General features: G+C 33.1%; 2 protein-coding genes across 9 annotated transcripts in view; both read left to right on the top strand.

Moving 5' to 3' along the window:
* The window catches only part of LOC148626033 (isoleucine--tRNA ligase, mitochondrial-like), a 29,025-nt gene extending 20,391 nt beyond the window's left edge, over positions 1-8,634 (top strand). The window contains exons 19-23 of the mRNA XM_088569629.1: positions 72-178; positions 1,075-1,229; positions 3,659-3,843; positions 4,316-4,460; positions 5,854-8,634. Coding sequence (XP_088425755.1) covers positions 72-178; positions 1,075-1,229; positions 3,659-3,843; positions 4,316-4,460; positions 5,854-5,999 — 738 coding nt within the window. The 3' untranslated portion in view covers positions 6,000-8,634. The remainder of the gene's footprint in view (positions 1-71; positions 179-1,074; positions 1,230-3,658; positions 3,844-4,315; positions 4,461-5,853) is intronic.
* A 7,293-nt stretch (positions 8,635-15,927) lies between these two features.
* Positions 15,928-23,664, top strand: part of LOC148626032 (MAP/microtubule affinity-regulating kinase 3-like) — a 37,367-nt gene continuing 29,630 nt past the window's right edge. For all 8 annotated transcript variants that reach the window (XM_088569623.1, XM_088569621.1, XM_088569619.1 and 5 more), the window contains exons 1-3: positions 15,928-16,428; positions 16,515-16,664; positions 23,449-23,502. In XM_088569623.1, coding sequence (XP_088425749.1) covers positions 16,369-16,428; positions 16,515-16,664; positions 23,449-23,502 — 264 coding nt within the window. In that variant the 5' untranslated portion in view covers positions 15,928-16,368. The remainder of the gene's footprint in view (positions 16,429-16,514; positions 16,665-23,448; positions 23,503-23,664) is intronic.

Genomic DNA, 23,664 nt, shown 5'->3' with positions numbered 1-23,664 from the left:
AAGTTCTAAATTATCCAGCTTCACACAATACATAGTTTTTCATAGTACATGTAAATGTTTTTACCTTTTAGGTATCAGAATATTATGATGAATACAAATATGGGAAGGTGGCTCAGACTATAGAAAAATTCATCACCACTGATGTATCAAGTTTTTATTGTACAATTACAAAGGATAGGTTAGTTATTTTTTGTTGAAAAATATTTTAATCAATAGTAAGGGGACAACCATTTGGTTTTGAGGGGCTTGGAAGTATTTAAAAAAAAGTTTTTGATTCAGGCCTTTTTTAAATAAATATTTTGAATCTTTCAAATCACTTTGATCCAAATATATTTTTTTCATATTTGAAAATCAGTACATGTAATTTTAATCTATGTATGTAAGAATAAATGTTTGAACCATTAACATGATGAAAACATACAATTTGATTCCATAGAAATCTTCAAAGCCTCCCCGTCCTTTCAATATCAAATGGTTGTCACCTAATATTATAGTTAATTCAATTATGTCTAGTAGATAAAACTTCATTGAGGTAGTTTATAGAAGCCTAAAAAAATCATTTGTTATGAATGATCTTTTAAATGTACTACATGTAGTACTTTTATGACAACTATGTAATTGTGGGTTCTCATTTCACACTATTTAATCCAAACTAGAAATTTGGATGATAAGCTCTGCTTCTCTGCCAAGCACGCTATATATTTAAGGGGATAGAGGAACGACTACTTGGCTCAGGGTCAGAATAGTGTGTTTGAGTTTGGTGGCATGCCTTCCTGCGCGCTGTTGCTTCTGTGAGCTAGCACAATAAAGATTTTGCCCAGTGTAATTGACTAGTACCTAGCAGGGTCTGTTCGATTGATCCTTTTTGTTCCCATCTAAAATGCATGAAAAATCTTCCAATAGGACGTTGAACCACAATTAATCAATCACACTGTGTTATCTTAACTAGCTGTATGCTACATTAGTTTATTTGATTGTACTCTTGTATGATCATATTTCAGACCCCTTATATGTAATGATGCTCGGTCCCTAATATGTCTCATTGTAACTATCATGTTCAATGTATGTTTTTAGGTTGTACTGTTCTGAGAAAGATTCCACTAGTTGTCAAGCTGTCCAGCTTGTTCAATATCATCTGTTGAAGGTTATCACACAGTCATTAGCACCAATATTACCTCACTTTGCTGAAGAGTTACACCAACATTTTCCCAAAAGATTACGGCCCCAAGGTAAATGCATCATATATGAGTGATAGGAGGGTATAAAGATGCTAAAACTGTATCATTTTCCAAGATTTGCAGATTTGTTTTATCTCACAAAATCATTTCCTCAAGTGTTTGATACTTTTTCAACTTTTTAAAGCTGGTGGCTTTTTCTGGGAAAGAAGAAATTACTTTCTTAGCACACCCTGCAGTCCTGTATTTGTTAATTAAAATAAGCATGTGATGGCCATTAAAAATATGCAGGGAAGAAATATCTTAAACCCTAAAAATTATAAGATTTTTCTTTAAGTTAAAATATCAAAAATCTAACACAGCTGAGAATGCAAGACAGTGAAATCTAACACACATAAAGGTGAGATTTTTAAGTTCTTTTACCATAAGACAGAGAAATCTAAGACACAAATGGATAAGATTTCAAGTTCTCTATAAGGCTCCACTTACATTGAAATCTTACTCATGTGTGTCTGAGGGTTTTTCTAATTTTGCATTTTTATGGGACTGAATGATTCCTTTCCTCAACTTTTAAAAGTGATTTTTGTGATGAATATGCCAGTTCTAATCTGATGCTTCATTTGTATTTATTTTACCAAAAGGTGAGACAAAATAGGCAACATTTGTGAATTTATGTTTTATGTTGCCTTGTAAAATTTCACATTAGTAAAAATATGAATATCTTTGTATCAAAAGTGGAGAAACATAAATCTGGAAGGAAGTTGTAAGGTGAGGCTTTGTTAAGTCTAATACCATAGAATTTCTTACCAGAGGGTGTATTTTCACATTTTGCAATTATTATATAGTTATTTTCTCATTAGCAGTTTTTGCACAAAAAGAAATAATGTTGTCTTCACAAAGATTATACTCCCACTTAAAGAAGGGGTGGTATATTGGAATTGGAAATGATTTCAAATTTGACATGAGGCTTTATTTAGATGGGGTGTATACTGTATAGATGTGGTAAGGATTTGGTCACTGATATCAACTTCCTGTACAAATGGGGGTGTACCTAGTATGACAAAGTGTGCAACTTCATGTTTTGTTTATTGCTGATCCTCTCTTATAACAACATTATTTTGGTGTAAAAAAAAGATGCCTTCTCAGTTTCTAAGCAAGTTCAGAATAGTACTCATAATTAAAGTAGGATTCATTAATCTCCTGAGGATGAATATTAAAATGAAAAATTACAGTATTCAAATGTACAGAAGTGCATTTTGAAAAAGGGAACATTTTTAACTAAATTATAAATGTAATGAAAGGCTTTATTATAACCCCAAAAAGGAGTGGGTGGAATATTGGAATCATCTTATCCATCCTTCATTTCTGTCCATCCATCTTTCATTCCATCTGTTTGTCAGAATTTTGTCACGACTCTCAATTCTCAGTGAATATATTGATTTCAAATTTGGTATGTGACCTTATATGAATGGAACATACTAATAGGATAATTAATTGGAAAGAGTGAATAACCAAAATATTATCACGAGTGCCGAAGAACACCTAGGTTTAAAGATTGTGCAGATTTTGTTCCACACACAAGTTAAATCCCCAAGCATTCTTGGCACGAGTGATAATTTTTTAGTTATTCATGACAAACAATTGATTATCCTATTTATTATATAGATTTTCTTCATAATTTATCGATATTTCCAACATGGATTTTAAATTCTGTGGTTGACGGATTGATTGTTGTGACATTTTGGCAGGAGAAAGTCCGAGAATGAAATGACGGAATTTATTTCACAGTGTGAATTATCGAATTTTATTACACTGGGAACATTGGATAAAACACTGCTATCTATATAATAAATAAAAAGCAATATTGGTTGATTTCCAATATCATCTTCTTGTACGAGTGAGCAGTATACCTAGCCTGACATCACTTCATGCTGCGTGCAGGTCCGGGTGTCAAAAGAATAGGCCTGCAGCAGTGCTAAGCTTGTCGTAAAAGGCAAATAAGTAGTGCTCAGAACCGGGGGCTAGGGCGCTCCACAGAGCAACTGGGTTGTGTGCCTCAGGTGGTGAAATGGAGTACCCCTTGAATATTACATGCTGGGGTTGTCAGACTATAATATGGAAAACCTAACTGCAAACCATAGTGGTGCACCTTGTTGGGAAAGATGCCATGTTAAAGAACCCTCCTGTGGTATTCGATAGGAGTGGGAATCGTTGTGCTCTGCCTCAGGAGGCTAAGTTGCTCGACCTTGTCCATCCCTCCCTTTTTCTAGTGGCAATCAAAATTTGTCGACCCTGTTATCCTTGTGTCCCATCCCATTTTTCATTTCATCATCATTTCATGTTCATTTTATCGTCCATTTCATTTTCATCGTCTGAATATAGCTGAAATATTGCTGCTCGGACCTTAAACCCCAACAATCAATCAATCATGTTTTGCATCTTCTTCGTTAAACCCCATCAAACAAACAAACATCTTCTTTAAGGTGACAGTATTTTCAAGACTTGTTGGTCAAGCTTGGATCCTACATGGCATGACATATCAATAGCTAACTTGATTAAACCTGTGTTAGACATTAAAGATCATGTTAACAGTGTTGTATGCTCAGAGAATCCAGTGGAATTTGATGTTGTTATTTATGCTAGCAATTTATTATTTCAAGTCTTAAAGGTAAGATTTAGGAATTGAACTTTCACCTTTATAAATGTGTCTCTTAATGATTTAATTCAATCTGTTGGCAAAATAGCATAAATTATACAGTGGAATCTGTCTTAACCACACTGGAATAAACAGAAATCCAGACACTTTTTGAATCCCTTCATGTCATTTTAAATGCATTTTGAAATTGAATAATGGTAACCAAATACTTGTCTAAATAGGAAGGAATTCTACAGTCACTGTAAAACCTCATGCCTGATATTTACATAGACTGCAACTGAAGTAATTAATATAGACTAATCATCATTATGATGATCATAATTGTTCTATTTTACCTAAAGTCCTAAACACATATGTCTTACTTCAGCATGTACATTGTAATAACAAACACAAAATTCCTTATCGATAAATATTTTCAACAGCAGGTCAAAATGCAATAAATTATCATTCTAAATAATTTGACTTCATAAATATATTTCTACAGAATTACCAAGAGGAAGAAACATCAAGTTCATCAGCTTTAACTGAGATCATACAGACATCACAGACATCCATTACAACCAAACCATTACCCATGATTCCAGAGGATGTACAGACTGAAGATGGTGTTTGTAATGTTTATGTCAAAGGTAATATAGTGTTTAGTGTATGTTGTAGTGTGTAAGTTGGGTGTTTTTATACCCTACTCATTAGAGTGGAGGCTCTATTGCCTTACCTGTTAACCCTTCCACAAAATCAATGGAAATTTTAGAATTTTCCAGATACTGGTAAAAATGTATGATTTGTGGTAGGTTTTAGGTTGATATTAATTCTGCGTATTTGTCTATAAAAAATACTAAATAATTGAATTCTTACACCAAAAATTTGCAAATACTTAAAAATCTCACGTGTGACAGTGGCAATGGGGCAGAATCTCCCACATGAAATATTCCAAATGTTAACGGGTATGATATTGCAATCATCCTTATCTGTCTACCTGTACATGAAATGTTTCTGTTACATATATTTCTCAGTTTCTGTTGGAGATAATGCTAAGATATTTGGGTACATTACTTTTGACGATGACTTACTTGTACTCAATTTCCCCTTTCCTGGAATGAGTAGGGGGTTTTCTTAGCTCAACATAGTGTACAATATCTTGTTTCTCTTAATGTAATCTTGTTTGCATAATGTTTTACTGAGTTTTGACTTTGTAAGAAAACACTGGTCTATTTGTGTTGTGCCTATTAGTTATGCCATTGTCATGTTACATCTTTGAACTACTTTGATAATGTGAAAGTTTTATTTGTGGATACAAATTTTCTTGGATTAGGCAAGAAACACAAGTTCTTGGATTGTTGAACTCATGGTTTTGGGATTTTCAGTATACAAATCAATGAAAATCTCTTTTTTGTTGGTAACCAAATTTTGTGGTTTTGCCTACCCAGGTTTTGCCTACCCACAACAACCATGAAAAATTGGTTGAAAACAATAGTACTTTCACAGTAATAGGTATCTATGATTTTTGCGGTTTCAATGTGAAATTTTAAAATACATATACTATAGGACTTCAGGATAGATGTAACGGGTTAATAATGGTGGAAGGAACTGTTATATTTTTTTTGTATGATGTAGGTACCAATACTCTAATGAACATATGACATTAGAATTATCTCACAATGATGTTTTGACATCAGAGGCCTAATCTAATTTCAAACTGTGATCTGGAAAAAAATCCTAAGTTAAGGAGGTAGACTTAGGGTAAGGGACACAACTCATAAAAATCATTTTAAACAATATCATGTAAGCATCAAAGTAACCTGGACTGATTTCATTCAGTTTCAAGTGAAAGCTTGACAGGCTATGGTGAAATTGAATATGATACAAACATATCACTGACTTCATGAGTTATGTCCCTTACCCTAGGTCTACCTCCTTAAGTTAAAAGATAAATGTGACATATCTTATGTACTTATTGTTTTGTATACTCTCCTTTGCTTTAGAAAATCTGTTATGTGCTCCCATTTTCTTTTTGTTTTGCAGATCACATAAAGCAGCCTGAACAGTACATGTTAATTATTTCTTCAGCTACTAAGAATTTATGTGAACGTTGTCGTAGGTATACTGCTGAGTCAACAAATACACCATGCGAGAGATGTCTAAATGCAATGACAGTTGGATGGGAATGAATATTATATTCAGCTGGTGATAAATTGCTATAACTGACTTCGAGTTTAGAAAGTAACAGCAGTCGCAATCCAGGGGGACAGTTCTAGGGTTTAGAAGCCCACCCCCCCCCCCACCCAAAACTTTGCTGGAAAATTTGGTTTATTTTATGCAAGCTTTGGGCAAAACAGTTATGTTATGCTGCTGATGTAACATGTAACAGTTGTGTATGTCATGAATATTGACTTATGAGATTGAGGCTGACTAATTTGCTTTGCAAAGTAATGTATGCTGTGTGTAATGTTATAATTGTAAACAGGTATGATTTCTTTGAATCTGACATCTGATATAGCTTCACAAAAGTGATTACGGTACTTTCAGATTTCAGCATGTAGGCAATAGAGTAATGACTTGTTCTAAGAATATCCCAGTATATTAATGTAGTACAAAGCAGCTGTTTCATTGATTGATCATGTTGTTCTCATCTTAAAATCAATGAAGACTTTCAATCAATCAATAAGTATAGATATTAAGCAGTACTTCTCTGGTACCTTAAAAACTATCACTAATTGTGTGTAATAATCCTCAGCGCATGAAATTTATTGTGATCATGCTCTCCTTCATACATCGGTCTTATTTCTAATCATTAACTCTTCTCAAATTACTGATTTGAATTTGATGAAACTTTCACACATTCCCCATCACATGATGCTATTATGCACCTCCTATTTTGATTTTGTTTTTGTATGGATGACATTTTGGGTTTCCTATATGGTATCGGGGGAAGGGAGTGGGGGTATCACCAATATACCTTTGTTCACAGTTTTTTCTAGTTTTGGGTAGTACATGAACTTGTTAATCTAACATTTGAGCCCTGTATAATCTTATACATTCTGTCAGCTCTTAACTTGGTTCTTTCATTACTTTAATATGTGTATTATTAAGGCCTTTTCTACAGAGAGTAATATACTCAACTTCAGAGAATTTGCCTTCCTTTGATTAAATGATGATCGATAATTGAATGATCACTGTGCGTTGACCAATGACCAGAAACCAATCGAATCACACTCTTGTAATGTAAGATAACAAATGATAGGTTCATGTAATTCTCAGAATTTTCATTGGAACAAATCTAATATAGTGCTGTACTAAAAATACTTTTAATTCAAAATACAAAATCAGAGTTTTGTATTTCATTACAAAAAAGTTAACGTGAAACAAGTCATTAAATTGATGTCTACATTTATATCATTTAGTGAATAAGTGAAAATGGAATACCAGAACAATCTAATCCATAAAATATATCAGTGGTCATGTGATGTAAAATGGAAGCAATCGCTGTTTAATCATATTGGTTTGTTGGATCAATGACTGATTGTGATAATTGACGGATCGCAACTATAGTTTTACTGATCGGATCAGGTACTGTTATTATTCATTCTAATATGATGTCTTCATTTCGTCAAACAGTATATGTCGGTACAACCCCACCTTTAGCAGCTGTGCACTGTCTTTTCTTTCGCTGTTTGAGACAAAACATTTAAAAACGTTTAAGTGATGATTTTACGGCTGAGAGGCTATCTAATTGAAATCAATTATATAAATACACACATTTAATACATACGATGACATAAATATACATATTTAATCCAACTTCCATACGGGGGAGGTTAAACGGAAGAGCCGTTGTTTTGGATACGCCCAGGGAAATTTTTGTCACAAAAATTCTGAATTTGTCATATTAGAAAAGAAATAATTCCTTCCAGGGGTAGATTTGTACTCATTTTAACATGGGTTTGGCATTTTTATTCCGGTTTAACTCCTTGCTGTCACTCGGTGTTAAATAATCAAATATAAATGCCGTACCATGTTAAAATGAATACAAATCTACCCCTTCCAAGAATTATTCCTTAAGTTTACTACTACCTTAGACATTTCATCGGGTAATAATCATCCGATACTTTCTGAAATCAACTCTAATACTTTCTTTATCAGTAATCTGTACTTTTTTTCCATTGATTTTGTTGACAGATATATTTTTTTATCTCACATACATGACAAGATATTTGAAAAAAATATCTGTCAAAACATTGGGAGTGATTGTGATGTCATTAGACTGTCTTCAGTGTTTCAATGAAAATGACAGTTTGCAGTCACACTACTTGATTTTTTGTTAAAAGTACATAATTAAAATGATCAAAGCTGCAATTATTAGATTACCGATAAACAGAATAATAGTTACTTTTGAATTTGATAATGACAGTATCATGTGGAACGTCTCAACTCGTGCTCACACCCTGATCCAGATATTCCACATGTCACTGTCGGTATCAAAATCGAAAGTAACTATTATTTTATATGTAACATGATTTTCTTGTCTAGTTTGCCAGGTTCCACTGTATCTCCTAATTGTAGGATAATTTGAATAGATGGTGAAGGCTTTATCATGTGGATCAATATTCATACTACATTGTGCATTGGCACCCATTTAGTCATATGCAAATATAGTTTGGGCCTCTTTATAAGATATGATGTTATGCCTATAGGAAAGCAACATTTTTTTCTCTCAGATTGTGAGTTATAAAACAGTGCTAATGTAGTGACTTTGTTTCTGACTGTTAAAGGTGTTCATGAAAATAAATATTAATGAATCAACAAGTTTGTTGGCGTATTTATTACCACTTCATAGCTGTTTACGCATAGCTTCAGAAACTTGCGGAAATTTGAAGAAAAAAAATATTGTAATTGAAGGACTACTAAGTGTTTCTTTAATAAATTTGGGACTACAAGAAAACATCAAACATGTCTTTACAGTTTTCTACTTGTAAGTACCAGTCCATATAAAATTCAGACACTGCTAATACTAGAGGTGATTAAAGGTGCAGAAAAAAAACACCATACACATGATGTTTTTAGCTATCCTAGCCCAATGGGCCATGTGAGTTATTGTCAATGTCATCTGTAAACTTTTCATTAAATATTTTCTCTCAAACTACAAGACTGATTTTAATGAAAGTTTGCATGAATATTCCTAACGGTAACCTGCGCAAAATTTATGGTCTGATAAATGATCTGTTAAAAAACATGGCTGCCATTTTTTATCTACAGAACATAGGGTAGAAGCCACTTACTAGAATTTCAAGGTACATGTATATCTCAAAAACTTTGAAAGATAGAAAAAATGAAGACAACTTTTCTGTTTCAGATTGAAGAGCTCTATTAAAGTTTTCATAAAGTCAAAGCTGTTAGAGTTATTGCCCATGATAGGTGAAAAATGACCTTTTTGCAATTTTTAGCCAATTTCCTGAAATCTATGATGGATAGTAAAAAAAATTTCAATTGATGAAATGATCCTCATTGTTTGCCTATAACTGTTGCCACTTGTTGAAGGTGTTAAACTTATCTATATTACACCATATTTTCACATAAGTTTAGTCTTTTCTGTATACAGATCTGTATTTTGGAGAAATACAAACATTCATCTACCACTAAAATCAATCAAATCATGAACGATTACTAAGTGCCAAATTCATGCACAATCTTTATAATGATAAACTAAGACTGGTTATGTGGTCTGTAAATGTTCCTGAATTGGAAATAAAAGAGATTTTGGTAGGTGTTTACCATGCATGAATCACCTGTCTGATTTTATGAGGACTGCTAATTATGACAAACAAAACATTTTTTTCTTACAATATATTAAAAATACTTACTTTATAGTCGCCCCAGTTGATCTTAAGTGTTTTCTGGTCAGAAATGGTAATACTCTGGTAAACTTCTTATTGGAAAGACAAAAAAAAAATTCTTTGCCTTGTCTGGAAGTTTGTCCCGAATTTAAACTTAAAGAACAGTGGTTGTACTTGGAGGTTTCTGTATAAGCTTTAAATTTAATTAAGTTGTTGAATTTCACGTACCAGTTAAATTCTTCCATATATTCACAGAAAATGATTATTTAGGTAAAGACTTTATTTGTACATTTTTTTAGTCAAGGTTTCATGTAATAATTTGTTTATGGAATGTTATTAGACATATATAATAAAATCTGTATTGAATACTACTAATTCCTAAAATTTCAACATTATTGCCATGGTATAGTTTATTGGGGTTTGTTTTTACATTGTCATCATCAAGATTTAAAGTTTTTGTTACCGGTAGTTTCATTAATTGGTCATTTTGTTTTGCTTTGTAATTTTTTTCCATTATCAAGGTTTTAAGGCCAATAAAACCTATTTTACTGAGCATTCTTTACTGTCATCTTACAAAATCATACAGACATGTAAATTTTCAATTAACTAATCACATTTAAAATGATATAAAAACAGTATGTTTAAATCAATTCAAACGGATTTTTGCCAGTTTTTTTTTTTTTTTTTTTTTTTTTATATAGTTTACCAAATAGTGAAATTCCTGACAGAACCAATAAAAAATTGCCTTTAAAAAGACTCCATTATCTCATTATCAAGTTCGGTGACCTTTGTTTTTCTTTTGTTTGTTTTTTTTTAATTAAAATTCTAAAGTATGTACATTCATTGTAATCTTCCAGAAAAACTAAGAAAATTTATCTACTAGAAATATTAGGTATAATCTACGTTAAACGGGTATCTTTACTGATTATACCAAGGTTCAAAGTTGTCATCAAAGATGAGAATGCGGTGATCTATTACAATGTAAGGGTTTGAAATGCTATTCGTCCATAGCAACATATAAGAAAATAGCCTAGCATTGCTGTCCAGAGTAAATTGTGTTCAGTACACTACTACAAAGTAAGAGTTTGGAATTCTGTTCTTCCATACTCCAACAGCATGGCATCAAGTCAGAAATAGCTTGTCATACAACCTCTAACATTGCTGAAGTATTGGTCAATCAGCTGATAAAAAATAAGGAAAGGAATTGTATTACATATAAAAAACAAAAACAAAAAGGGTGACGAAAAAAAATTGATCCTTGATTTACAAGAATAAAAAACTCTTTTCTTCCTTCCACAACCATTTACCACATATCAAAGCTCATTGCATAGAGTGTTTGCGACAACAATTTATGAAAAAAATGTCGTAAAATGTAGCTATATCGACTACATTTTCCGAGTTCCTGTCTTACAATGTTTAAGTAAGGTAGATTTCTTCGGAACCTGCATCCCGCCAAACTGATATGTCGGGTTGAGATTAGAACAATGAGCCATTTAAATATTTTTATTTTTTACCCAATACTTCACGATGCCGGCAAATCAATATCCAAATAGGAAAGTGGAGGGTTGCTGGATCACAAGAAATTTGGACAAACTATAGTCAGTGGACTGGGAGAATCCATTGTGCACCCAACTTCATGATGGTTATCAGGTACCTTCATGCCTCCCATTCACGAATCAGGTACCCTTGGATATCACATATGAAAACGCTAAACACCCTTAGGTGCCTTCATGTAGCCCAGTGTTACAGCTCTTAATGATAATAATAAAATAGTGATCACTTACGGTAATTGAGTCAAAAGCAAAATATGTGCCCCTATCTCAACGGAAAATTGCTTAATTGACACTTTACAAACCTAAATATATGCTATGGTATAAATTAAAACCTTGTTTGTTTTATACTTTACATTTATCAATATCACATCTGATACTTTTGGGGTTCCTTTGATTTCGTAATCAAAAGTTGCTGAAAAACAGGATTTTTCAATATTCCACTAAAAGTCGCATTAAATATCAGTGTGAAACAAAATGCTCATTTACAGCAAATCAACACTGTAAAACTCACTGTTTGGACATTTTTAATTCAAATCATATCTGCTCAACTAGGGCGCCTATTTTTTTTTTTTTTTTTTTTTTTTTTTTTTTTTGTTTTCTGTTTCTGTTTTTGTTGTTTTGTGTGTGTGTTAAGAGTAACCATTATTTTTGCTCTTTTCTTCTCATTGTTGTCAATTCTATAAATAATCATATTTCATAAAAGCTTTCATATGATATAATACATTTATTTGGGATGCTTTGGGACTGAGGTAAAAATTTGCCACCTTCTACCCCGATGAAATAAATATTAATATGAACAAAAATGTTATTTTTAGAATAAGACATTTTAGAAATTAGAATTTTAGGCATCGATGTATTCAGCATATCAATTAATTTCTGACGCTTAGGTGACAATAATGACAGATTTAGGTGTAAGTTTTTGTAAGAATCAGGCAAAATGAAGAAAATCGGAAACATGCATGTCTGACAACATAGTTTCATTCAAGGATGCTTCTCTTTTTGACCATTATTTGATATCTGCATCAATGGATTTTCTTAGAAATTTCACATAAGGCCATCGTCATAGACCTCCACGACCTTCTGTCTTGGGACCAATGCTGGACTTGCTCTCAATTGCAATCATTTTCTTTCGTCTCCTTGTCCATGCACTGACCTCCTCCGTGTGTCTCCTTTGGCCGACCTCTTTTCCTAATTTCCAGCTGGCGTCCATCGTAATGCAACCCTGTTGATGGAGTAAGGGTGCATTCTACATATACGACCTATCCATGACCACTTTCTCCTTTTTATCTCCTGAGAAATCGGATGGGTACTTATTCTCAGGTACAGCTCATCATTAGATATTTTATTTGATCAGAAGATACAAATTATTTTGCGTAGGCACCAGGTCTTGAAAACATCAGGTATGGTTGTAATGGCTGTTGTAACTTTCCAAGATTCACCATCATACAGGAGGACCCCAAGTACATTGCTTTTGAAGATCTTGATTTTGGATTACCCCCAGATGTTACGGAGGTCTGCCTTTAGAAATTCTAGATTGTGCATCTATTTTGGAATCTCCGCCATTGTTGATCTTGCTTTCCAAATAAATAAAATGTTTAAATTCTTAATCTCAGTACCTAGCAGGGTGCTGGGACCATCTGTTTTGGTGTTTACTTTCATATGCTTAGTTTTTGAAACATTGACCTCGAGACCTATGTTAATACTAGCTAACTGATTTGTTTTATCTTGCAATCTCGATGACGATGAGATAGAAGCGCAATTTCATCAGCTAAATCTGGTCTTCCGGTATTTCTGTCATTGTCAAAAAATCTCTTGCCGTTTTTTTATTTTTTTTAACAGGAGAGGAGAAAGAAGACATCCTTGATTGATCCCCTGTCTTCAGTTTAATTTGACCCCAAATAACTCTGGAACAGAAATTGACATATACCATATTTATGATAGAGATGGGTTTATCTGGGATTTCAATAGTGACTTATAGAATTTTCCGAAGGGCTTGGTGGTTTACATTGTCAAAAGCTTTGGTGAAGTTACAGCTAGTTGAAATAGACCAGTTCTAAGTTCAATACTAATTTATGTAGGCTACTGAGTAGTTTAAATAGAAATCTGCCCTACATCATACCAATGTGCCCTGCTTAACTAATTCAGAACACATGTGTGATCTTTTGGACGCTGTTAGGGTTTGAATAGCTGTCAATTATGATGACCTTAACCTCTAAAGGTCAAGTAAATACAACTCACCGAGGCCATTTAAATCATTGTTAAATTTTCTATACTGGTACATTTTCAAGTTTATATTTTAGGGCATTTTATACACAGTCACAACAAACCAAAGAAAAAAAAATAATAATAGTATTTATAATCATTTTACAAATATTTCTTAAACAACTTTTTTACAATAACTGTTTAATATTAAAAGGTCCTTAGAAGGACTGGTGCATGCATTTATATTGCAAGTTGAAAACCTGGCCATTTTGCAAAAGTGTAATGAATGTTACCATAACTTTAAGCTATTACAACTACATCAGCCAGAAAGAATCTCAGTTTAACAATGTATGAGCATCAAATTCCTTTTAAAAGAAGTTTCAGCATTCAGTTCAATTTAGTGATTGAAACTAAATATAGGCTTGGTCTATGAATATTTAAATAAAATGAACAGTATTATCCAATCAAAAAACAAGTAAATCACTTGTATATAGATTACAAGCTACCCAAACACACTGGTGGATGGCAAATATAGAGATTAAGGTCATCATAATTAATAGCTATATAAACTTAAAAGGCAGCGTCCAAAAGATCACACAGATGTGCTGAAGTAGTTAAGTAAGACACATTGGTATAATGTAGGGCAGATTTCTACCCAGAGAGCTATTTAAATTACTCACTAGCCCACATAAATTAGTGATGAAATTTGAAGTGGTCAATTTCAACTAGCTGTAATAAAATTCACATGAAGTGATGAGTTCCATTCATTGTCCTATTAAACCGTCCGTGCGAGACCCGATAGGGTAGTCAAGGACTTTAAAAAAACCCTTAGTTGGTTAACATTGCTCTGTTCTACAATGTGTCTGAGGATAAACATTTGGTCCCCACACGATCTACCTTTCTGAATACTGCTTGATTATGTTCTTCACGCAGTAGAGGGTCAGTAATAATTTGATTTCTGTTAAGGATCACTCTGCTAAAAAATTTTATGGTGACCGAAAGAAACATTATAATCTCTGTAGTTGTTACAATCAGAAAAAATTCCTTTTTGTGTAGTTTAATGATGAGACCAGTTTCCAGAATAATGGTATTTCCCAAGTTTTCCAAATACATTATTAAGTATGTTAGGAAAACAAACTACGGCTATCAATCTCTTGTTTAGACATGATGTGAGGTGGTGAAAGCCCCTTTGGGTCTACCTATGCATGTAGTCTTCGCGTGTATATGTGTAACTCGTAGGCAAAAAATAGACAAGGCATACACTTTACCTCTCTTTCAATTGTCATGATAAGAATTATGAAGAAAACTACCACAATTTACTGATTTAGGTCACATGCCTGGGCAAAAACGGAGTAGGAATGCAAAAACCAAGCAAGTTGTCTTCCTCGTGTTAAATGTATCTATGGAGCAGCTGTTCAATTGATCCATCTTCAGAAGGCACTATAATGACAAAAGGGTACTCTACCTTAAAAAGAAAGTCTTAAATTTTTTCTAGTTCGAAAAGAATTAAGACACCAATTGTTTTATTAGCGGGGGAAGGGGGCACTGTTTTATTTTGAGAAAAAAATTCAAAATTTTAGCCAATTTTTTTTTTGCTCAGCCATGGCCAGAAAAAAATGATTCGATATTAGTCTCATTACTTTACCCTGTAGATTTAAAAAAAAATCAACTTTGCGGCTGCCGTAAAAAAATATTTTCGCACTTGCGGCGATTTGCTTTGGGTTTTAATTCATCCTTAAATTCCAGCCGGGAGCCCTACGTACGCCCCACCCCACCTGTAAGAAGAAAATGGTCGTTGTCTTAGTTGACCACTGAACTCAGTAACGGATTTTATCTTAGATGACCACTGAACTCAGTAACAGATTTTAAGATAATGCTCCAAGACAGGGATTTTTTTTTTTAAATCTGTGCTTTAAATGAAGCATATGATCTGCAGAAAGTATATAAACTCACGGAATGGTACCGTAAATGATACGGATATTAATATTATTATATAAGAAAATAATTCGTATTTTATTGTAATATTACATACAATGCCAAAAATGACCGATTGCCGCATAAATAAAGTATATTATATTCTAACATGTACTCTATTCTATTATATTCTATATACATGTATTCTACACCCAAACCACTCCCTGCCCAAAATATACCCAGAAACTAACGAAAAGTCCCTAGTATATACAACTAATAATAAAGATAAGATAAATAAATAAATAACATAGTGAAACAAAAAAACGTTTAGGCTTTACATGCGTCTTGTAGATTTTTTCATGGGTACAAATTGATACAGAAAAAAAACAACTGAGAAGTAACTTTTTGTTAATTTTGGTAGTATTTTTGTATCTAGCGACTAGTTTATTTAATGCTTCTTAAAATTATTGTTCATCAAATTGTCTTAATTTATAATAACATTGTTTTTTATTTATTTTTACCGAAAGTAGGCAAGTTGAATGACATCATTCAGCTTCGAGCCAACCAATCACACTATTGGAAAAGTGGCCGATATGCGCACGCTTGTCGGAATTTGGCGTGGAAAGAGAAGTCGGCCATTTTGTTTGACTGACTAATCAAAAGGATTATTTTGGGATTTATTTACACACCTATGGTCCTTTTTAAGGATCTCTGTTGTGACAAAGGACACAGATAAACAATGGGAGTTTGCAAATATTTGGTTCTACATGGAATATCACGTTTATTTGACTAGAAATAAGGCCTTTATCCGAAGTCAAGGGCATCGTTTTCGCAACTCTCGCCTTGAAAATACCGGTTTTATTCTCAGTTTCTACACAAATTAAACTTTGGAATTGACATTTTGTTATTTTAAAAACTGGATATGTATTTTGTCGTTTAAGTGCAATAAGTAAAAGCCATCTATGTTACTTCAGAACGTTTTAAATCAGCTGATCACATAGACCTTTCAATCGATCGGAAACCATAATTTATTCATCATGTCGACAAGAACTCCACTACAGACTGTCCATGAATCAGTGACAGTTGATCAACACCGGGTATGTATACAGAAAATACAATTTCAATGTATATGTATCCCTGTTAGCTCGATTTATTGTGACAAATGTCTTTTTGTTTGTTTCAGTCGAAAGACGACAATGCAAATCCTCGTATAACTTCGTCCAGAGCAAGATCAGATGAACCTCATATTGGTAAATACAGGCTTATAAAGACTATTGGAAAAGGAAATTTCGCTAAAGTGAAGTTGGCCAAGCATGTGCCTACAGGAAGAGAGGTTTGTAAAACTTGCATGTTTATATAGTTCAGTATTTTTTGCTCAAACTTGCAATCCCTATGATTGGTCTTGTGTGCATGTAGTGTACATACATGTACATATGTACTTTCCGTTCTCCAATTCAGTAATGGAAGATGCGGATCTACAAGACAAGACTACATGTTCAGAGCAGTATTTTTCAGTGTACCTAAGGATTCCAAGCATCTCTGGTTGGACATTTTTTATGTACCCACCTTTAGCAGAAACTGTCTGGGAACCAATCTAAAGCTTCAAAAATAGCTACAACTGTACAATTGCAAGTAAATTAATGCAGAGACTTGCAAAGTGCACAGACTATTATGGTGTTAATTAGAGGGAATAGAATTTTCAGCCAAATGTAACATCACAAATATTATATATTTTGAAAGAGCCTTGTACAAATAAATTTACATCTTAAAATTAAGAGCCTTGTACAAATAAATTTACATCTTACAAAATTAAAATCATCATACTTAAATATTTCCAATTCCCTGACTGGGTAAAAATGGAAGGGGTCTGCATTTAGTGCTTGAAGACTTGCACCTCTCTGTTTCTTCTTACTGGTCCTGTCCCTCTTCATCATTTCAAAGTGACCTAGTGAAATCTTGATCAACAGCCTCGCCTATTTATATGAAATGAAAATTGTGATGAATTCTTTTTGTCTGAAAGTGTTGTACATTCATATATGTGCACTACAATTGGACAAATCTTGGGGTCTTACGTCTAACACATATTCATGCACAAAGCAGTAAATTAGCTTTCTAAATTAAAAGGTCCAGGACTTTTTCAAATTTCAAATCATAGGTCCTCCTGATGTAAAATTAAATGTCCTCAATGAAGTGTCAATATAGGAAATTGGAGGTCCAGGACTTAGGTGATAAGGAATACAAAGGTCCTGCCTGGTTCAGAAGTTACAGGTCCAGGGCCTCTGACAACTGCTATTTTTATCCCCAGTAAAGCAGGGATTGAATTTCAATTTTTTTCCACTAGCTAAATATAGCAAGTATAGAAAATTTACACTTGCTAAATTTAAGTTTGTTGGGTTATTTCTGGACTTTACTTTTATGACATATAGAATTCCACTAGCAAATTTTAGCATGTGTAGGGTTCTCAATAAGTGCTGGCGACTGTCAATTTCACCGTCTACTTTGACATTGGCACCGGCTGTTTTGTTGCTAAAAAATAAATTGAAAAAAAAGTTTGGTGCTTGGTTCGGACCTGAGGACCCTCAATGGTGCCACCTACTTTTAATTTTCTTCCACCTACTTTAAAACTTATTGAGAACCCTGAAGTGAAAATAATTTCTTCTAACAAAATTGAATTACAACTTGCATTTATCAAGTATTTCCCCTTAAATTAGATCACTGGTAAAGTGTTCTCTCTTTCTTTGCAGATGCTATATGTAGTTGGAACACTTGATCTGTAACATTTTGAAAAAAGTTCATTGGCCATTTTAGTGTCTTTTTTGTTTTTTTTTGTGATTAAATACATACATGTAACATTGGATTTATTGATCATAAATGCATTAATTTTTGTCAACTCATCCTACATGTATGTACTAAGTATAGTCAGCGATTATCTTGGGACAGCTGAGAGGTTGTGCAATCTCTGAACTTCAGATATATAGTTATCATGAATTGGTAATTTCATATTTGGTATGGCACATGCTAGTTTTTTTTCACTCCTTCCATACAACAGATGATATGTGCCTTTTGTGACAATATGAACTGTCGCCCCTGTTTGAAATTCCATCAAGGGTCTTCTTCATGACACATCTGTTGGAATATCTTGCCAGTTAAGCCTAACTGTTTCACATGCATGTGTTTCATAGAAATCTTACTATTTAATTGAAAAGATCTGGGCTAGTACAAGAAAGTTATCAATAAATACATGGCAGCCTTTAGAGCCGAGTTTTGCACAATTCAAACACAACATGACGCCTGAAAAGGCTTTTGCTGGTTTGATCTTTTTTGCCACAATAAATCCTGCAGAAAGACATATAACCAAGGACTGGCTCAACCAGAGCCCAAATTTTGATTCACCATTTCAATAGCCTAAATGTAGCTGACATATCATTTTTAAAGGCAACTCTGCCTTTATTGCCGTCATTCTGTTACCATAGATTTTTTATTTTTATTGTTAATGGCCTTACAGAGCTTACTTAAAGGTGAGTTTACACTTACTTGAATACCATTTGGTGATCTTCGAAAGTATTAACTATTTTGGGTTGAGGTTATACGCTGGTGCATTTGTTTCGTTTCACCAAATAGGTTCATCTTTATTTGACCACAAAACAATTGGGGTTGTATAATGGTATGTTGCTGTAGTCTGTGTCATCCATAGACAGCAGGTTTTCATGCAATAAGTTGAATTTAGTTTGTTGATCTTTATAAAATTTCAGCAAAATGTCACAGGACCTTTCAATTTCTTATGAATGACTGAATGACCTTCAATAAAGGTTGCAAAAAAGTCCAGGGTCTTTCACACTTGAGAGTTAATAAGAACCTCTGCCAGACATACGAGAATGCTAGTTTCAGGCCCCTTTTGGGTCCAAAATTTAAAACAAGCATTATTAGAGTATGGCATGCAAGTACTAAGTTCCCAAACAGGAAAGGTTTCTGTTAAAGAGAACAAAATGCAAACTTCATGCAAAATTTGTTAACAAAAAAGTGTGGAAAACTACAGGAGTTAGGAAAGCCATGCACCATCCGCAATTTGCATTTCAGTTTAGAAAATGGCGCATTGGAGCACATTCAGCTTGGGCCCAAGTGCGTCATATCAACATTGGGTCAAGATCGGCAATCCTGTTAGTTGTTTCTCTTTCGTTTGTTGAACATATATTCCCTAATACTATAAGTATCAGTTTTAAAATACCATGCCAATCAAATTTGAGTACTTGGGGTTGATTCTCTGAACTGGTGACTAAAAATAACAGTAGATTCTTCCCTTTAAGAAAAAAACTGCAAATTCAGTACCCAACAATATTTCTCAAACCTGAAAATGTATGCATTTTAATTTTCGTACAGTATGTAGTAGGAAATCAAATGGCTCTTTAAAATTTGTCAGTAGCCCCATGAATCATTCAAAGATGTAGCCATTGACCCATCATAAAAAAAAATCCTTCCCAATCACTGAGTCTGCATTAATTTCCTAGTCCAAGGCTGGGCAATACTAGCAGCAAAAAATTTACGCACCAGAACAATACTCAAACTTAAACTGTACCTTGCCTTGGACAATTGATGTACCAAATATCGATTGAGCATCTGCAAGCATGATGATAAAAAGAGTGGAAAACTTAAGTTACTGCATGAATTTTATTAGTCCAAGAAAACCACAAATACTGTTACCCCAAGGGACAATAGTACTTTCACAGTATATTTCTTATGTATTCTCTAACTCTTACAACTCTAGAGCTCCCTATATTGACATTGCTTTCTTGATTATATGGGTTTAGAATATTTGGGATCGTTTTAATAATAATCAAGTACATGTAATTATTTTCAAAGAAGAGTCATTTGTGACCATTTTGTCTTTCTAGGCATAAATTTCATAATTTTTGGCAGTATCTTAGTGCTTGTGTTAGTGAATTTAATCTCTGTATGAGTCATGTTTTTTTATTCAGAAATGAATTTTTTCTGCTTTTTAGTAGAATTCCACTATATCAGATTTGGATTTTACCATTACGATCCTTCTTTTACTTAAATTTACTTCAGATTTTGCCAATTTCCACTTTGTAGACCTCATAAAATCATATCTGTTTATTGTAAAAATTGGGTGATTTTCTTTCTGTGTAATATAATTTTTAGTTGTTCTGCCATATCTGAAGTAACATTTAATTTTTGGCAATAGCAACCTGCTCTTACTTTAGCCTCTATCATCTACTGTAAATCTTGTGAAAATCATTCCATCCTCCCACTCCCCCCCCTAATAAAAAAAAATAAATGAACTAACTTATACATGTATTTTAGAACTTACATTGCTTTACATTTTTTTAATGTGACTTTGTACAAAGTGTACATCACTTCTGTATGGTGATTTCACACACACACACACTGGATGTATGATGTCTTGATTTGTACAGTATAGTGAACATGGATTTACATGTTATGGTAGATGAACACTGATTTTGTCTTGTTCTCTGTTGAATGAACATTTTAAGTATTTTGACCTACTGAATTCGATGTTAGAAACAGATTGGATGTTATGTTCAGATTTGTTACCATACCCTAGGGACATGTTTAAAATGAATGAACTGTATTTTACATACATGTAGCTGTACCAGTGCATTTTTGTACAGTTCATTTTACACAAATCTAATATGAGCAATCAGTATGATCAATCTCAAATATTTGATGATGTCATATTTGTATATCATTGATTTTAAGTAACAGTCTGTTCCTTTGTACACATTCTTGAGAGTATTTTCCGTCCTCCAGCATTCTTGTGGTTATTTTTGAATGACACAGTTTCTACTGTATAGGTATTGTCCATATTACTGTATTTTTAACACAAAATGTGCTTATCATGATTATGGTCCTTCTAATTAATTGATATGGACCATTTGTAGGTTAGGCCACAGATGATTAATAAGGGGCTGAGTTACAATTTACATGAAATAGCTGTCTGAATTTCTACACTATTCATTTTTCTAACGAAGTTCATTTTGTACTAACACCTATTTTGTGTAAATTTCTGCTTACAATTTACTCTCTAAGAAGATACTTTCTTATATTTTCATAATGATGACTGAATCCTTAGCTTATATGTAGGTTAACTGTTTGGTGGAAGAATCTGTTGGAAAAGTAACTCAGTAAGGAAAATGATTAACATTGTTGATTAACATAATTTGATAAAATCTGTCCTGTCCATGCAAGTCTTACTCATTGTGTACAACTTTATGGCCCTTAACAACTTTTAAACCTTTCTTAATTGTTTAAATAGAAGATTTTGATCTCTCAATTCTTTTCAATAGTAAATATCAGTCCAACGACTTGAGTTCTATTCATTGATTATTTAACATAATACACCAGTACATCCTGATGAATTAACGAAATATCACATTACTGAGTAGCTGTAATGAAGACAGTAGTATGTACATCATTAACTCTGATCATGTGTTGGAGTGGGGTGACATGCTTACCTTTATGCTGTTGCCTTTGTCAGCTAGCACATTAAAAATCTGACTTGGTATGTTGGACTTAAATAAAGCAGGATCTGTTTGATTCATCTATTGTAGGTCCGGAAATGCATGCCAGAATAGATTAATCATTAACTCTGATAATTGTTAGCTCACAGAGCTCTGCGTGACTGTTTGCACATGAAGATGTGTGTCTAAATTAAGTTCGAACTTTCGTAAAGGTTACTAAATTCAGTACACTTTAAATGTTTGTTTCCTCTTACCTGACCCTAGTTCCTGGCTTTAGGTAGGTAGGGAAATTATTTTTTTCCCCCCTAAGTTCATATGAATCTGTAAAAACCATGATGAAAAATGTGAAAATTGTTAATTACTTGGGTAGGTCTAAATTTTGTGGGTAGGTAGGGTAAAGAGAAACAAACTTTGATCTAATTTGATTTTGTTCTTAGCAAGGTCCATGTACCAATGTCAAATAATTTTTGATGGTAGTTGTTCTGGTAGATGTTGTTTACTTGTATCTACTGAACAACATTTAAACACTCATTTGTTTATATGAAAGTGATGTAATATCAGATGAAGTGAAGTTACTTAATACACAGTACAATGTTAATAGAAATAGTCTGTACAGCGTAATGTACCCCAGATAGTTCGACCTTGAAAAACAACACAGACAAGAGTACTCCATGATAAAATTCATTTGGTATTAGTATAAGTTTATTAAGTGGATGTACATTACGGAACTTTTTTGTAATAATTAGTACATTGAAGCAAGTTCAAATGTAAATGTTGCCCTCCTGTTATACGAGGTCAAGACTGTTAAGCAGCAGTCATTGTCTCTTAAGTACTTTATATTTTTTAAGTTTATTTATCTTTGCCTGGTTTTACATGTATTTTAATGCAACTGACCCACTGAGTTGAAAAAGGACAAAAATCTTTTGATAAGATCTATCAAACATATGTTATGACTAATGCTTCCTGAGTTTATACTGGTACATATTGTTGGATGTGTGTTAAATATAGATATCACCACAAATTCAGGATATATATTTATGCTTCCTGTGATTAAAATTCTAATACTATGTGAAGTTTGTTGTGATACTTTACTTGTCATTAAGATTTAAATTTACTTACAAGTAAAGAATAAACCTTCATAACACTGAAACAAGAAGTGTGCTTGAATTGTCAATGGGAATTATTTTTCACTATTTAAAAGTTGATCGTAAAAAAAATTGCTTGAATTCATTTTTATGTGCAGTTATAAGTTTGTTCAACATCTCAGTGCTTTAAAAACTCAGAAATTTTCTGCTTTCCTTAGGAAAGTTCAGCATGAAAAATTGCTGTCCTGTAACAAAAACCAATTTGCAAATATTAAAAATTTAACTTTTGCTGAGTTAATTGTCCCTTGCCATAGATAATACAAAGTTGAAATATCCAGAGCCATTTGTAAAATGGTATTCCATACAAACTTTACACCTTAGTCCTTACATTTACATGTAGCTTGTAGTAGACTATGTATGGAATATGCATGATTTTACTCACGCTATTGCAGTAATGAAATTAACATGGTCATTAACTATTTTTATCTAGCCTTTGACTTGTTAGATTTTTATAGCTTCTACTTTTACATTTCAGGTTGCTATAAAGATCATAGATAAAACACAGTTGAATCCATCAAGTTTGCAGAAGGTAATTAGTACAATATCTCTCTATTTATCAAATGGAGCTAGGATATAAACTAAACAATCTGATGCAAAGATAGATGTTGGCATGAAATATTTCTTTTCAGCAAAATTTACTTGACCTTGTTACATGGTATCAATTCAGTTTCTATGTGAAGAAGTAATTTTA

The sequence above is a fragment of the Perna viridis genome, chromosome 2 (genome assembly GCF_037379345.1).
Source record: "Perna viridis isolate PV_CMFRI_1.1 ecotype Kerala chromosome 2, ASM3737934v1, whole genome shotgun sequence".
Lineage (NCBI taxonomy): Eukaryota > Metazoa > Mollusca > Bivalvia > Mytilida > Mytilidae > Perna > Perna viridis.
This window is presented reverse-complemented; position numbering and strand designations above follow the sequence as displayed.